General features: G+C 23.1%; 6 protein-coding genes across 6 annotated transcripts; 3 read left to right on the top strand and 3 right to left on the bottom strand.

Moving 5' to 3' along the window:
- Positions 1 to 1,282: 1,282 nt before the first annotated feature.
- Positions 1,283 to 2,659, top strand: DDB_G0288017 (hypothetical protein; the record flags this gene model as incomplete). Its single annotated transcript, XM_001134527.1, has 1 exon — positions 1,283 to 2,659. The coding sequence occupies one exon, from the start codon at positions 1,283 to 1,285 to the stop codon at positions 2,657 to 2,659; it is 1,377 nt and encodes a 458-aa protein (XP_001134527.1).
- A 67-nt stretch (positions 2,660 to 2,726) lies between these two features.
- arrH (ADP-ribosylation factor-related) lies at positions 2,727 to 3,296 on the bottom strand (the record flags this gene model as incomplete). Its single annotated transcript, XM_631846.1, has 1 exon — positions 2,727 to 3,296. One exon carries the CDS (start codon positions 3,294 to 3,296, stop codon positions 2,727 to 2,729), a length of 570 nt encoding a protein of 189 aa, XP_636938.1.
- Positions 3,297 to 4,864: 1,568 nt separating this feature from the next.
- On the top strand, positions 4,865 to 5,620 carry DDB_G0288013 (hypothetical protein; the record flags this gene model as incomplete). Its single annotated transcript, XM_631845.1, has 1 exon — positions 4,865 to 5,620. The coding sequence occupies one exon, from the start codon at positions 4,865 to 4,867 to the stop codon at positions 5,618 to 5,620; it is 756 nt and encodes a 251-aa protein (XP_636937.1).
- A 163-nt stretch (positions 5,621 to 5,783) lies between these two features.
- On the bottom strand, positions 5,784 to 6,890 carry DDB_G0288011 (methyltransferase type 11 domain-containing protein; the record flags this gene model as incomplete). Its single annotated transcript, XM_631844.1, has 3 exons — positions 5,784 to 6,095; positions 6,271 to 6,533; positions 6,686 to 6,890. The coding sequence occupies 3 exons, from the start codon at positions 6,888 to 6,890 to the stop codon at positions 5,784 to 5,786; spliced, it is 780 nt and encodes a 259-aa protein (XP_636936.1).
- A 679-nt stretch (positions 6,891 to 7,569) lies between these two features.
- Positions 7,570 to 10,619, bottom strand: DDB_G0288009 (UPF0663 family protein; the record flags this gene model as incomplete). The annotated part of the gene is made up of 4 exons (XM_631843.1): positions 7,570 to 7,786; positions 7,887 to 8,968; positions 9,094 to 10,320; positions 10,428 to 10,619. 4 exons carry the CDS (start codon positions 10,617 to 10,619, stop codon positions 7,570 to 7,572), a joined length of 2,718 nt encoding a protein of 905 aa, XP_636935.1.
- Positions 10,620 to 11,441: 822 nt separating this feature from the next.
- On the top strand, positions 11,442 to 17,191 carry DDB_G0288007 (hypothetical protein; the record flags this gene model as incomplete). Its single annotated transcript, XM_631842.1, has 2 exons — positions 11,442 to 11,867; positions 11,981 to 17,191. The coding sequence occupies 2 exons, from the start codon at positions 11,442 to 11,444 to the stop codon at positions 17,189 to 17,191; spliced, it is 5,637 nt and encodes a 1,878-aa protein (XP_636934.1).
- Between the last annotated feature and the right edge of the window lie 316 nt (positions 17,192 to 17,507).

The following is a 17,507-nucleotide window of genomic DNA, read 5'->3' as shown; positions in this document are numbered from 1 at the left end:
AATTCTTTGGACCGGTAATAATAATTTTTTTTATTTTTTTTTTTATATTTTTTTATTTTTTTATTTTTTTTGAAATCAAGGTTATTAATCATTAATAAATTTAATAAAACATTCAATTGCAATGAAGAAAATAAGTAAAATAATAAAAAGAAATAATTTTAAAAATTAAAAACCACACAATTTAAATTTTTTTTTTTTATCTTATATCTTTTTTTTTTATTTTTTTATTTTTTATAATTAAAAAAAAAAAAAAAAAATAAAAAAGATGCAAAATTATTAAATATAATAATTTTTAGTAACATTACTCTTTACCAAAAATAAACATGGATGCGAATATGTAAACATTGATGACGTTTGAAGATTTTTTTTATTTATTTTTTTTTTTTTATTTATTTTTTATTTTTTATTTTTTTTTTTTTATTTTTTTTTTTTCTCAAACGTTAGTTTTCACTTTTTTTTTTTTTTTTTAAAATGTAACACCTAATTATTAATAATACATATAAACCTATTAAAAATTCATATACCAAAGGTAAAAATAAAATTTAAACATATAAACACAACATTGCATTTTCTTTTTTTTTATTTTTTTTTTATTACTTAAAGAAACACACAAAAAAAAAAAAAAAAAAAAATATACGAAAAAAGAAGAAACAAAAAAAAAAAAAAAAAAAAAAAAAACCCTTAAATAAATAAATTAACAATAATGTTATTTTTTTAAAAACAATTGGAGATTTTAATATTATTTTTAATCATATTTATTTCCATATATAATGTTTTTTGTGATACTTTTAATATATTTATTTATCCATTTTTTAAATTATCAAAATTAAAGAGAAAAAATAAATTAGATAATTATTATTTAATTTTTTAATATTTATTATTATTTTTATTTTTATTTATTTGAATTATTGTTATTATTATTATTATTATTATTATGAAATTAATATCATATAAATTAATTTATTGTTTCATTGCTATTTTTTCATTAGTTTTATATTTAACCATTACTTTAAATCATTTAAATACTAACATAAGTGATCAACATAAAACCTCATCTTCAAATATTTCATCATATTCTTCTTATTATTATTCATTTACATTTATCATTGATTATTTATTTTATAGGGTTAAAGGTGGTGATAATAATAATAATAATAATAATAAAATAGATAGTAACTCTGTAACAGGTATTAAAGGAAATTCATCAAATCTAATCAAACAACAAGAACATCAAAATAATAATAATAATAATAATAATAATAATAATAATAATAATAATAAAATGACAAAAACAATTAAATTACTTACATATAATGTATTTATTAGACCACCAGGTATTAAAAATAATGAAAATGATTGGAAAGATGAAAGAATTGAATGTTTAATATCAGATAGTTTATCACCACATATAAATTATAATAAAGGGTCAAAGAGTGCACAAGGTATTCCAAATGCAGTTTATAGTGTAGATAAAACCAGTTTTCCATATATTCCATACTTTTCACCATGGAAATATCCAGTCTATGGGAAATTAATGGAAGTTACTGGAATGAATAAGAAAGCCAAATCACCACCACCACCATCATCATTGAAACAACAAAATCTTCATAATAACTCTAGTGATTATCAAAGTATAGCACCATCGAAATCCATTTTAGCACAATATGATATCATTTGTTTACAAGAGTTATTTTCAGCATTTAGTTATCGTCAACGTAGATTCATAGAGAAAGCAGAGCAACAGGGTTTTCAATATTACGCTACCTCACCATCACCACCTTATCTCCGTTCAACATTTTTGGTTGATGGCGGTTTAACCGTGATTTCAAAGTACCCAATTGTGGCCTCTGATTTCTTCCTATACGAACAAGGTGTCGATAGCGATATGCTTTCCTCAAAGGGTGTGCTATACACAAAGATTAAGGTAGTTCCAACTGGTTCATCCAATGATGATGAGAATTTCATTCACCTTTTTACCACCCATATGCAAGCTTCCTACGCACCAAAATCAGATGGATCAAAAACTGTTAAAGCTTCCGCCACTCAAGACCAAGCATCCAATTATAAAAATGATAATATTAGATTAATTCAATTAAATCAATTACGTGAATTTATCTTTGAAAAAACTTTTAAAGATAAATCAATCATCATTTTAGCCGGTGATTTAAATGTAAATGGTAGAGTCTCAAAGGATGATCCAAAAGATGGTGATTCCTATTTACAAATGTTGGAGTTACTCTCAAATAGCGATCAAAGAGATTTACCAACTGGTAAAAAGATTTTCACAATTCAAGATTTATTAAGAGACGATTTCAATGGTGAACATCCTCCAACAGTTGGTGATATCAAATTTTTAAAAGATAAAAAACAAGAGATACCATTAGAAACGGTTTTAACAAATCCAAATGATTTCGGTTGTATGAAACGTTTAGATTATATTTTATTATTCAATAGAGAATTCGAAACTTCAATAGATGGTGTTGAACTTAATTTTAAAGTACCTTCTCCTACTCAACCTTCAAAACACTCTCAACAACATAATTCCATATCTCCATTAAAAGGTTCAACAAAAGTTGATCCATTCTTTATTCAAGGTTTCCCATTCACACAATTAAGTGATCATTATGGTGTATCAACTATTTTACAAATTAATAAATAAATAAATAAATAAATATTATTTTTACTATTTATATATATTTACAAAGGTTTTTATTTATTTTTTTTATTTATTTATTATTGAGTGAATTTGCAACCCAATCAAATCCTTCATAGATGCCATGTGGTGATTTAATAGCACTGCATGGTTGAACATACCATTTTCTATCTTTAATTGAATTTAAATTTAAAGAGTCTACAATTTCTGATGTATTCATTGCATTATTCATATCTTGTTTATTTGCAAATATTAATATTTGTATACCTTTTAATTCTTCTTGAATTAAAAGAGTGTCAATTTCTTCTTTAACTTCATCCATTCTTTCACGATCTGTACTATCTACTACAAAGATGATTGCGTTTGTACCATGGTAATAGTGTTTCCATAAGGCACGGATTTTATATTGACCACCTACATCCCAAACTGTCATTGATAAATTTTTATATTCAATGGTTTCAACATTGAATCCAATCGTTGGAACGGTTGAAACAATATCACCCAATTTTAATTTATATAAAAGTGTTGATTTACCTGCACCATCAAGTCCAATCATTAATATTCTTGTTTGTTTTTTACCTTCAAATAATGAGAATATGTTACTAAAAAATGATGCTAAATTGTTGAAAAAATCTGATAACATTTTATTTTATTTTATTTTAATTATATTATATATAATGAATTTATTTATAAATTTGTGTTTTATTTGTTTTTTATTTGTTTTTTTTATTTGTTTTATTTTCAAATGAATTAATATTTTTTTTATTTATTTTTTTCATTTTATAGTATTTTGTTGTTGGTGAGAAAATGGGGAAATAAAATGAAAGTGTTGACTGTTTAGCTATGTTAGCTGTGCATGTGGTGAACGAATAAAAAAAAATAAAAAAGCCACGCAAAATATTTAATCAAAAAATAAAAACATGAAAATTATAATTTGAAACCACGTCGATTTTTTTTTTTTTTTTTTTTTTTTTTTAAAGTTAATTATAGATTTTATAAAAATCTGAGAATAAAAAATAAAAAAATAGAACCAAAAGAGAAAATAAAATAAATTGTTTTTATTTTATTTTTTTCCTAATCAAAATTTTATTTTTTGAAGTTAATTATTAGTCATTAATTTTTTGTTGTTTTTGTGAATGTTTTTTCATTTTGGGCAACAAAGAGAGTAATAAAAAAATGGATAAAAAAAAAAAAAAAAAAAAAAATTGGTTTGATAAAATTCTAATTTTTTATTTATTTAATGTCAAATTTGAATGTTTGAAAAAATGAAATTTAAAAAAATAAAAGAAAAATAAAAAATAAAACAATTTAATTAAATAAGCTTCAAATTTAATCAATTTTTATATAATAAAAATGAATATTAATATTAAATAAATTCTAAATAAAATTTTGACAAAAAAAAAAAAATAAATAAACAGAATGATTGCATTCATTTTTTATGTTTTATATATTGAAAATATCATTGTGTATTTTTGATTGCTTTATTTATCAATGCTAAATCCACAAAAAAAAAAAAAAAAATAAAATCAATGTTAAAAAGAAAAAAAAAAATTTTAATTTCATTTTTTGATATTCTTTATTGATGATTATATTATTAATATATTATATCTTGCCAATCTGATTTTTAACTATTTTAGAAATTAATAAATAAAAATAAAAAATAAAATAAAATAAAATTCAAAATAAATGCAAAATTTAATTTTTTTTTTTTTTTTTTTTATTTACAAAAATAACCAATGCACCAATCAGTTTTTCAAATGAAGGTGGTTTTTTTTTTTTTTTTCAGATATCGATAAAATTCTATTTATAGGAAAATCAAACCAAAAAGAAATTTTTTCAAAGTAATCAAATGATAATTATAGTTTTTCAATAATTTTCAAAATTGATTAAAAAAAATAAAAAAATAAAAAAATGGTATTAAAATTAAAAAAAAAAAAATAAAGCAAATATTAAAACCTTTCTTCCAATGCAATAAATTAAAAAATATAAAAACACCACTTTACAAAAATAACTGAACATTACCCCACAATCAGTTTAAAAATAACTGATAGTGGTAAATTTTTTTTTAAATTTTTAATTAATAATTATTTCTTTTTTATTTTTTTTTTTTTTTACTGTGACAAAAAATTCTATTTAAAGAATAAATATTTTTTGTATTTTTTTAATAATTAAAAAAAAACAATAATTAAAAAAATAAAATAAAAATAAAAAATGGATATTGCACAATCAATTCAACAATTAAATTGTAATTATGATGTCCTAGTTTCACTATCAGATAATTATAGTAATTTAATTAAAGATGATGATATTACAATTCAAAATCTCATTGATCAATTAAAAAGATTAACCCAAGATAATTATGAAACTGAAGAAAGACTCCAAGAAACAAGAAATCGATTGGGAGATGTTGAAAAAAAAGAATCTGGTTTACAAAGTGAACTTAATGATTTAAGAAATGATATCAATTCAATGAACCAGGAAATTGAAGATGATAAAAGAAAAATCCAAGAACAAATGCCAAAATTAGATGTTCAAACTATCTTATCACATATTTTCAATCCAATTGGATCAGCAATCAATGATTCAATAAGATTTTTCACCAATAACATTAAAGAGTTATCCTCAAAAATTGATTATAATAATCAACAAATCACTCAAAAACAAACAGAAGTTGATGATTTACAACCACAATTGGATAGTTTTAGAAGTCAAGAAAGTCAATTAACAAGTAAAATTAGTTTATTAAAAGCTCAAGAACAATTATTGGATGAAAGCATTAAAAAATGTGGTATAGAAAAAACAAGAATTGAAAATGATAAATTATCTATTGAACAAATGAAAACTAAATGTATGCTTTTGATAGATAGATGTAAAGATGAAAAGGATTTAATTGATGAAGGTGTTTTTTTAAAAAAAGAAATTGATGAATTTAATAATGATTTCCAAAATTTCTTAAAAACTTTATAGGGTATTTTTTTTTTAAAAAAATTAAAAAAAAAAAAAAAAAAAAAAAAAAAAATTAATCGTATAATTATAATAATAAAAGGAAATATTGAAATAAAATTAAAAATATTATTGTATAATGATTGTGTTTAATAATTTTTATTTATTATTATTATTATTATTGTTTTTATTTTTTAGATAAAACCATGTAAACTGGGAAATTAGTTTCAACAATTTCTGCATTAGGATCAGTTGTTTTGAAAGCACTCATTAAGTTTTCTTTTACTCCTGGTAAAACATCATTGTTTCCAGCTTTAATGAATGATGCATAACCTGACCATGATGAATAAATACCAATCACATCATTTACTGACATTAATTTTGGTAATGAAATTGTTTTTCTTTCAACATTTTCAAATGGTGGTTTAATATCAACATAACCATCAATAACATACTTTACTATTGGTGCCCAATAATCTCCAAGAGTTCCAGAACGAAACTTTTTTTTTTTTTTTTTTTTTTTTTTTTTTAAATTAATTAGTTTAATTTAGTTTATAAAAATTTTAAAAAAATTAAATCTATAAAATTTAAAAAAGAAATAAAATAAAAAGAAATAAAAAAAGGAATAAAAGTTAAAAAAAAAAAAATAGTAGTAAAAGTAAATAATAAATTACGTTATCATTAATTTTTTGAGCTTCATCATTGTTAAGAATTTGGATGAAACCAGTTGTAAAGAGGATCAAAGATCCATTATCTCTAAGCAATCTTTTTGCTTCTTGATAAAATACTGGTAAATCAAACCAATGAACTGCAGTTGCTACAGTAATTAAATCAACTGAACCACTTGGTAAATCAATTTTTTCAGCTGGAGATAATCTAAAATCTACATTTTCTGTTTTTACTGCATTTTCAATTTGACCTTGTGATGGTTCAAATCCTAAAAGAATTTATGAATATTTGGAAGAATTTTATTTTATTTTATTTTATTTTATTTTATTTTATTTTATTTTATTTTATTTTATTTTATTTTATTTTATTTTATTTTATTTTATTTTATTTTATTTTTTTTTTTTTAAAAAAAAAACTTACCAATGACTTTTTTAAAGTATTTGGCTAATTTGACAGTTGCTTGGCCTGATCCACATCCACAATCAATTGCAAGATCTCTTTTTGAGTCACAATAAGAATCAATAATTGAATAAAGTTCTTCAGTGTAAGTTGGTCTAAAGGTTTTATAAGATTTTCCTACAGTTCCAAATTTATCTTGGAATTCTTTTGGCTTTTCAGATGTCATTTTATTCTTTTACTCTACTATTTTTATTAATAAAAATAATGTTTTTTTTTTAAAAAAAAAAAAAAAAAATCTATATTTATACAAAAAAAAAAAAATAAAAATTCAAAAAAAAAAAAAAAAAAAAAAAAAAAAAAAATAAAATTTTAAAATTAAATTAAATTTTATGTTTAAGCAAAAATTACATGTCACTTCGGATTTTTATTACTTTTTTCTCTATTTATTAATTAGTTTCTTTGAAAATTATATTTTGGTATAAAATTAATTTTTAAACAAATTTTATTATTATTATTATTATTATTATTATTATTATTATTATTATTATTATTATTATTATTATTATTATTATTATTATTATTATTATTATTATTATTATTATTATTATTTAAATTATCATTATTTATTTATTATTATAATAGATTAATTTTTAATATTTTTACATTTTAAAAAAAACAAAACAATATTTTATAAACCAAAAATCTTTTGAAATAATGAAAATAAAAAAATAAAAAAAAGAATAAAAATAAAGGTAAAATAAGCATTTACTTGTTATAACGATGACTTTAACTAAAAAAAAAAATAATAGAAAATAAAAGGAGCAAGTTTGTACCAATTAATTGAATTTTATTTACTTTTATTTAAAATTTTTTTTTTCTTTATTTCTTTTTTTTCTTTTTTATTTTTATTGTTTAACTTGGAATAATTTAATATTTGTGTGAAGGAATAATGGAGGTGAATGATTTTCTAAATAAATGATACACCACATGTATGCAATGAACCAAGATTTTGTAATAGCATTTGAATGATAACGACGAGTCATTATTGGACCTGGGTTATGGAAAATGCCAACAATTGTTGACATTTTCAAGTAGTCCATGATTTTTTGTTCGTCAGATCCCCTTTTAATATTTTTTTTTTTTTTGTATAAAAATGAAAAAATGTTAGAAGGGTAATAATAAAAAAATCTAAAAAAAAAAAAAAATTTTAATTTTAACTTACGAACCAGTGCATAAACCTTGAATTTGTGGTGATAAATGAGTTATAACTTTTAAGATATTATCTAATGGTAATTGTTTTTTAATATCTTGTAACCATTCATCAGTTGGCATGAAATGAGATACCATTTGGGTTTTCTTTGTTTGTTGTGGTGGTGGTGGAGGTAGTTGTTGTTTATTTGGAGTGGATGATTGAGAGTCTATACCATCACCACCCAATTTTGGTGATTCTTGATTTGGTGTTGTACTTGAAAAAGCTTTGATAGTTGGTGTTCCTGAATTTGTTGAGGATGGTGTTGCACCAGTACTATTTGGATGTTCAGTAGTTGGTTTACTTTGAACCTTTGACTTTGAAATTGATTCATCTTGATGATCACCACCATCAGTAGTTTTATCAGATTTTTCATTTGATAATGTTGATGGTTCTTCAGAAATTGAAAGTTTATTTAATTTACCAAATGCTTCTTCACTGGTTGAAATTGGTGATGGTTGAGTGATTTGCTCCATTGGTTTTGAAGGGGTTACAGGACTAATTTTAAGGTAAGCCAATTTTGAGAATTGATTTTGGCATCTAAGAATTGCATAGATTAAACGAGTGTTACTTTCATATTGATGTTGTAATAGATTATTCAATGATTCCAATAAGAAGCCAACATAACGATAGTTATGATTTGTTGCGAATAAGAATCTTGGAGTTGATAGATATTCAAAGAGTTTCATCAATTTGACACAAGTTACCATTGAAAGATTCTTCATGTAGGGTGATAGATTTGAAAGGATCGTTAAAACACATTCATATATACTCTCTAAACGATCTGGTGTATCGACCAATAATCTATACATAACAGTGATAACAAAATCTGAATAAACTTGAGGTTGTTGAATATCAATATGAATACGACCAACGAATGGCTTATTCAATGATATTGAGAAATCTCTTTCACCACTTAAAAGTAATAAAATAAATGTACCAATTTGAACTATACCATGTGTTGTTTGACTTTTTCTACCTTCATCCATATATTGTAATAATGGTATTAAAAATTCTGGTGAATTTTCATAATTAACAATTGATCTTAAAAAATCCTTTTAGAAATTATTAAATAAAAAAAAAAAAAAAAAAAAAAAAAAAAAAAAAAAAGAATAATATTAATATAAATTAAATAATACAAATAATAGTTCAAATTATATAATTAAATAATAAAACATACATGATTATATGAAAGGAATAACCACATTGTATAGGTTAAATCTTGATGAAGTTCTATTTTTTTAGTTGAATTTGGTAATTTTGTATGACTTGCAATTAATGGAACATTCATAATTCTTTCAAATGCATTAAAAAAGAATTTAAAATCTCTAACTCTTTTCAATGTTTTTATATATTGAATAAATTTATTTCTACATTCAATTGTTGATTGTTGTTGTTGTTGTTGTTGTTGATGATGTTGTTGTTGATGATGATGATGCTGTTGTTGTGGTTGTTGATCATTATTTTCAATTGGATCATATGTTAAAAGTACATTTAAAATTTGAATTGATAATTTTGAACAAATTTCATGATCATCTGAATACATTAAGTGATTGTATGGAATACCCCAACCTATTGGATCAAATGTTGCAAATGTATTGATTAAAGAGAATAACAATGCTTCAGTATAATATTCTTGAGTATGAGTTATCCAATCTAACCATTTACTTTTGAATGTTGAAACAGAATCTTGTGGTACGTACAATTGTTCAGATAAACAAGTGATTAAACATTGTAATACTGATAAACGATTTATCCAAAATTGTTTATTATGAACGGTTGGGACACTATCAACACCAAATCCACCGGCCCAACTAAATAATACTGGTATTGCATCTGGTGATGCTTCCTTTGGAGACTTTAAACCTAATGATTCAGTAACTGTAAATCCTGGGAAAAATAATAAATCTAATAAACTATCCATTAATTTAACTGCCAACGGTGTTGTATCAAATGATGATTCATCAGAATTATTATTATTATTTGTATTATTAGTAGTATTGGTTGTGGTTGTGGTAGTTGTTGTTTTATTTTCTTTTTTATCTTCATCTTTTTTTTCTTCATCTTTTTTTTCTTCATCTTTTTTTTCTTCATCTTTTTTTTCTTCATTTTCTTTGTTCTCTTCAACTTGTTTATTTTCTTGATCTTTTTTTTCTTGTTCTTCTATTATTTCAGTGGTTTTTGTTGTTGTTATTGAAGGAGGGGTTGAGATTTTTGCAGATGGATGTGATAATGGTTCAATACCTTCATTTAACCAAAAGACTTTATCAGCGAAATCATCTCCACTTTCGAATACAATTGGTAAAATTCTTGATAAGTAAGATAATGATATAGAAGTTAATTGAAAATCACCAGGTGTATTAGTTTCTCTTTGTAAACCTTTTACTAATACTAATTGATTTACTAACTAAAATTTTAATAGAAAAAAAAAAAAAAAATTAGAAGATATTTTTTTTTTTTTTTATTTTATTTATTTGTTTATTTTTTTATTTTTTTTTTTTTTAAATCTCTTACTTTTTTTATAAAAGTTGCTAGATTCTCAGGTCTTTCATTTTTTAATTTTTTTAAATTTTCAAGATACAAAGAATCATCTTCAAGATTTTGTGAAAGAATTGTTTTCCACAAATCTGATGAAAATGGTACAGTTTCTTTTTGTAATGTATTAAAACTATTTAAATGTTGTTCTCTTGATGAACCTGTTCCCATTTTTTTTTTTCTTTTTTCTTTTTTATTTTTTCTTTTTTATTTTTATTTTTTTATTTTTTTATTTTTTTTATGTTAAATTACTATTGATCTCTATAGTTTGATTATATACAAATAATTTATATGAACTTTTTTTTTTTTTTTTTTTCTGTTTTTTTGTTTTTTTTTTTTTTTTTTTTGTATTTTTTTTATTATTTGTTTAAAATTGTGTGTTTGAAAAAGGGGTCTTTACAAATAAGTGAAAAAAAAATTTTTTTTTAAACTATTCATTGTTTTTAATTTATTTATTATTTTTTTTTTTTATTTTTTTTTATTTTTTATTTTATTTTTTATTTTGTTTTTTTTTTAATTTTTTTTTTTTAATTTTTTTGTTTTTTTTTGGGAATTGATGAATCGGAAACCAAATTAAATGAAAATTTTTTTAAAATAAATTTTTGTATTTTATATGGAAATCTTTTTACATATATTTTTTAGTTAATTAAGATTAAAAATAAAAAAAATTTTAAGTGATCATAATTAGTTGTGTTATAATTGAATTTTTTTTTTAATTTTTTTTTATTTTTTATATTTTTTAAAAAATTTTAATTTAATTTAATTTAATTTTTATTTTATTTTTTAATTTTTTGTGATGTTCAACTTAAATTAAAATTTTTTTTTCTTTTTTTTTCTTTTTTTTTTTTTTTTTTTTTTTTTTTTTTTTTTTCTTAATATTGGCAGTTTATATACATAAATTTGTTTTTTTTTTTTTTTTATATTTTTTTTTTTTTATTTTTATTACTTTTTATATATATATATTTATATTTATATTATTATTTTTATATAATAATGACAACAACAACATTTCAACCAAATGAAATTATAAAAGAATTAAATAATATTTTATTTAGATTCGCATTAATTGATACAGAAACATCATTTGAAAAATTTTTGGAATCATATTTAGATGTAATTATAGAGAAATTAAATTATAATGATGAATTAGTTAAAAAGAAAGTTATGGAAGTATTAAGCAATATAAACAAGAGATCCATGGTAACTTCAAATATTCAATTTCCAATTGACAAACTTTTATCACTTTATCATAATGAAGAGAAATCAATGATGGTTAAGAACTTTGCAATCATTTATATTGAAAAAGGTTTTAAAACTTTATCACCAACTTCAAAAGTTCCATTTCTTTCTCAAATTACAAAGGATATTAATAAATTACAATCATTACATCAAGATATATTTTGTCATATAATTTTATCTGTATGTATTATTATTATTATTATTATTATTTTTATTATTATCATTTCTTTATTATCATTTCTTTATTATTAATTTTATTTTTTTATTTTTTATTTTTTATTTTTTAAAAAAAGATATTAATTTCAGTTCAAATTCCAAAGAATGAAAAAGAAAAGAATGAATTATTTGAATTTTTAAGAAATGAAAAAGAGAGTAAAATTATATTATCATTCTTTTTTGATTTTTTAATAACACCACCACCAGAAGCACAAAGTAAGGCAATCGTTGGTGGTATACCACCATGTCATAGTTCTGTATCATTACAAAGAATAATGGGTAAACAATTGAATAAGTATGATTTCAATCAATTGAATGAAAGGAAATTAGCAATATTGAATGTATTATCAAGTGGAGTGATTCAACAAGAGAATGATATATTCTTACATTTCTTGGTTGCATCGGTTGATTCAAATTTTCAAGAGGTTCAAAAGAAAGCTGAAGATTTCATAAAAAGATTATCAAAAGTTAAATTTGAGAATAGTGAATTGATTGAACAAATGTATTCAATATTTTTAGGTTCACAAGCTATTGCTTCAAAAAAACAATCACAACAACAACAACAACAACAACAGACTCAACCTGAAATACCATTAGATCAAAGAAGACAAGAAGCATCACCAATTCTTAAAGAAAGAATTTTACAATACTTTTGTAAATCGATTGTAGCAGCAAACCAATTCTCGTTGACATTACATGTTATATTTGATAGTATTTATGGCTCATCAACAACAATGAAATTGAAGCAATCGGCAATGATATTTGTTCAATGGGTATTTAGACATTCATCAGATCAACAGTTATCAACTATGGGTCCTGTGATTTTCTCTGGTTTGTTAAAGTTAATCGATGAGTTGGAGAATTCCGGTAGTACAAGTAAAGAGGTTAATGAATTGAAATCATTTACCTATATGTCTTTGGGTTTATTATGTAAACGTAATAAGGATCTATTCAAGAACGATATTCAATTGATTGGTAAGCTAATGAGAAAAGTCACCACCGAAGAGTCAATGGTGGCAATATCAATTCAAGATTCACTAGTTATGATGAGAGAAGCGTTCATCGAGCCATCTAAAGAGATTGGTGATCAGTTAATTAGTATTTTAAATTCATTTGTACATGGTTATGAAAATAGTGAATATCAAATCCGTACGATATGTCTTCAATGGGCACAACATTGTTTCCCATTTCAAGATATTAGATCACGTTATATCAGTTTGATTTTCAGTGGTGATTCAAGACCTGACATTAGAGAGGAAGCAAAGAGAGGCTTAGAACCATACCAACATCAAGGTAATATGATGATTCCACCAACGATTGAAGAATCAAAACAAATTTATCCAGATTTTAAATCATTATTAAATTATATAATTGACCGTCGTGAAGAGTTGATAAAATCAAATACAGGTTCTGGTGGTGGTGGTAAATCAAAATACTTTCAAGGTGGATTACAAATTGGATTCTCTGCAATGTCTTATGAGAATATGTTGGAGTTGTTAAGAAAGTGTTTAAGAAAATCAGCATTATTAAATGGCCAAACTACATCACAATACGTAATGGATAGCTTAGATAAAGATAGCATTGAAAAGTATTTATCATTCATTGAAATTGGTTTACAAAGTAAAATTGGTGATGAAGTTGCTTTGGTTAGTTCAACTTCATTATTGGATCTTATGAATTTAGATGAACAAGTCATTGAACAATTTGCTCAATCACCAGCGAAATTAGGTTTAATTGAAAAGTTAATTCAATCTTCAAAACCACTATTTAAAGATCTTTATTCTAAAATGATTGGTTTAATTAGTTTTTATTTTAATAAAGAGAAATTGGATGAATTAATTAATCAGTTCATGAAAAAGGTTGAGTTTGATAATGATGTAATCGAAGTTTATGGTTCAATGTTATCATTGGCATCAATGATTTCAAATTTCAATAGAAAACAACAATCTGAAAAAATCAATCAAGAAAGTGTGGTAAAGAAATTTATAAATTTAATATTTGAAAGATTCATTGATCATAATAATCAAGCAATTAAATTATGTACAGTTCAATCGATTGGTTTAGTTGGTGTTTATAAATCATTGCCATTTTCAACATTGGATGAGAAATTAAAAATCATTTCAAAGCTAATTCAATTGGTTAAATCAACTGCATCAAGTGAAAGAAATTTAGCAGAGGGTTCAATTCAAGCATTGGGTTGGATTTGTTTTGGTGATAGTGATAATGATTCAAAAGAATTTAAAGAAAAAGTTGTAGATTCTCTCTTTGAATTGGTAAATAATAAAAATGAAGAGATGCAATTTACAATTGGCGAAACTTTATCATTAATTATTGGTGGTCATAAAATGAAACAATCAATTTTCCCTTTTTCACCATTTTCAACTGAAGAAATTTTATCTGAAAAAAGAAAAGAAATTGAATTTTTAGGTAGTCAATCAAATATGTTAATTGATGATGATAATAATAATAATTCAGGAAATGATGATGATGGTGGTGATGATGAAAGTAAAAATATTATTAAAACATTTGATAGAATTTTAACAAATTATTTTTCAGATAGACAATCACCAATTACAAGATGTTCAGCTGGTATTTGGATGGTATGTTTATTAAAGAATTTTGGTAAATTACCATTTGTACAACCACAATTACCTTTGATTCAAAATGGTTTCATTTCATTGTTATCTGATAATAATGAATTAACTCAAGATGTTGCATCCAAAGGTATAACATTGGTTTATGATTCATCAATTGATCCAAAGTTTAAAGAATTTTTAGTATCAAATCTTGGTAAAACATTAAGTGGTAAACCAACTCAAAAAGCACCTGGTTCAACTGAACTCTTACCAGAGGGTACAATTAATGGTGGTAATAAAACTGGGTCAGCGTTGACCTATAAGGAGTTAACATCCGTTGCCAATGATCTTGGTAAACCTGATATGGTCTATAAGTTGATGAATTTATCAACTCATCACCAAATTTGGAATTCAAAGAAAGGTGCATCATTTGCAATCGTATCATTGGCATCCAAAGCAAAGGATGAGTTGGCTCCATTGCTACCATCATTAATTCCAAAGATCTATAGATTCGTTTATGATCCAAATCCAAAGATGGCCGCTTCAATGAAGAGTATTCTTAATGCATTAATCGATCAAAAAGATTTATTCCCACAATATTTCCAACCGATATTAAAAGAGGTCTTACAAGGTATGGGTACAACTGCTTGGAGAGTTAGAGAGGCAAGTTGTTCCGCCATTCCTGATACAATTCAAAATGCAACACCAGAACAGATTTTACCCTATTTGGAGGAGATATTCTTTATGAGTTTCAGAACATTGGATGATATAAAAGAATCTGTTAGAAAGGCAGCAGAAGTTTCAATGAAATCAATTGGTAATGTTTCAGCTCGTTTATGTGATCCTGCCTATACTTCACCAAGTAAAGCCAAAGAGGTATTGAAGTTGATCTTACCATTCATACTTAACAAAGGTATTTCAAATGATTCCAACGAGGTCAAACAATTCTCAATTAAACAATTGGTTAGAATTTCAAAGAGTTCAAAACAATTGCTAACTCCATACATACCCGATATGATCACTGTGCTATTGGAATCGTTGAGTAGTTTAGAGCCTGCAAGTTTCAATTATGCAAGTTTTCATGCTGAATCAATGAACGTTTCACAAGAACAATTGGAATCTATGAGAGTTGAAATCTCAAAAACTTCACCATTAAATGATATTTTAGAAGTTTGTCAACGTTATATCGACGATTCAAATATTACTCAAGTATTGGCAAATCTCAATCAATTGGTACAATTTAGTGTTGGTATTATCACCAGAGTTGGTGTTGCTAAATTCATTGGGGCTTTATTCCAATCGAAAACTGCACCAATCAATGATTTACCAGAACAATCCCTAACAAAGTTGATTAACACAATGTTCCCTTCTGTCATTGATAAATCACCAACCATTAGAAAACATTTCATTGTTGCTCTCTCACATATTCTTTCGAAATCACCAACCAAGCTAATGGGTCAACTTTTAGATAGAATTTCAAGTTTAGTATCAGCAGATTCTGATCCATTACAATTGGAAGATAATTTAATAATAGTTGGTACGATCTATAAAGAGTTATTCAAGAATTGTCCTTCAAAGATTTCAAATTTCAATGTTGATGTTATACCATTCCTTTATTTCTATAAATCACATCCAAAGAAAGAAATCTCTGAACTATATAAATCAATTTGGGATGATAATTCAATTGGTTCAATTAAATTATATTCTGATGAAATTATAAAATTAATCACTACCAATATGAATAGTGGTACTTGGTCAACAAAGGAACAAGCTGCTTTATGTTTATCAAGTTTAACCGATGATATTAGAAATATGATTGATACTCATTTACCAATGATTTTAAATTTAATTGTTCAAGGTCTTAAAGGTAGAACTTATCCTGGTAAAGATTCTTTATTAGGTTCATTATCAACTTTATCAACAATTTGTTCAAAAACTATTATTGATTCAAGTAATAATAATAATAATAATAATAATAATAATAGTAGTAGTAGTAATAATGGTAATAATATTCCAACACCATCAGAAATTGTAAATATTATGTTTAATGAATGTAAAAAGAATGATTTAGAATATAAAAGAAAAGCAATTACAAATTTATCAATAATATTAAAATCATTTAATACTATTGATATTTATGATAAAGTTATTGAAGAGTTTTATCCATTTGTTTTTAATCAATCAACTGAAGAGTCAATGAATGTTGACCCTAAAGAAGAGATTGACAAAGATGAATTAAAATTAAGACCAATGAAAGCTTTAATTAGAACTCAAATCTATAATGTAATTGGCGACTCTTTCAAAGCATCAACTAAAGAAACAAAATTAAAGAATCTATCAATTGCTGATTCGTTATTAAATAATTTAGTTTCAAGTTTATGGAGTGAACAACAATCAATACTTTATGCTTTATCTTGTTTCGTTAAATCAATTTGGTCATTAGATGATTGCTCTGAAAGTTCTAACTTTTACCTTGATGAAACTAATATTATCAAATTATTCTCAACAATTGCTGAAACTTTAAATTATACAAAATATCAAGCTGTAAAAAAATCTTGTTTAGATCTTTTAGAAGATATTGTAGTCACAGGTGGTAAATTTAAAATTATTAATTCAAATTTTGATAAAATTAAATTTTTAATTACTGAAGCTTCAAAAAAAGATAACTCAATTGGTGTACAAGTTGATAAATTATTAAAATTATTAAATTAATAAAAAAAAAAAAAAGAAAAGATTATTATCTAAAATTTTAAATAATAATAAAATAATAAAAATAATTACTTTTTAAAAATAAAGAATGTAAATAAAGTTTTTAAATAAATTAATTATTAAATTTCAAATTTGGAAAAAAAAAAAAAAAAAAAAAATTCAAATTTTTATTTCAAAGTAAACAAATAAAGATTGTAATAGAGTAATAGAATTTTAAGATACACTTAATTCACCTTTTTTTTTTTTTTTAATTTATCTGATTTTATTTTGCTTATCTTTTTTTTATTTTATTTTTTTTTTTTAAATGGTAAAAAAAGTT

The sequence above is a fragment of the Dictyostelium discoideum genome, assembly GCF_000004695.1.
Source record: "Dictyostelium discoideum AX4 chromosome 5 chromosome, whole genome shotgun sequence".
NCBI lineage: Eukaryota > Evosea > Eumycetozoa > Dictyosteliales > Dictyosteliaceae > Dictyostelium > Dictyostelium discoideum.
This window is presented reverse-complemented; position numbering and strand designations above follow the sequence as displayed.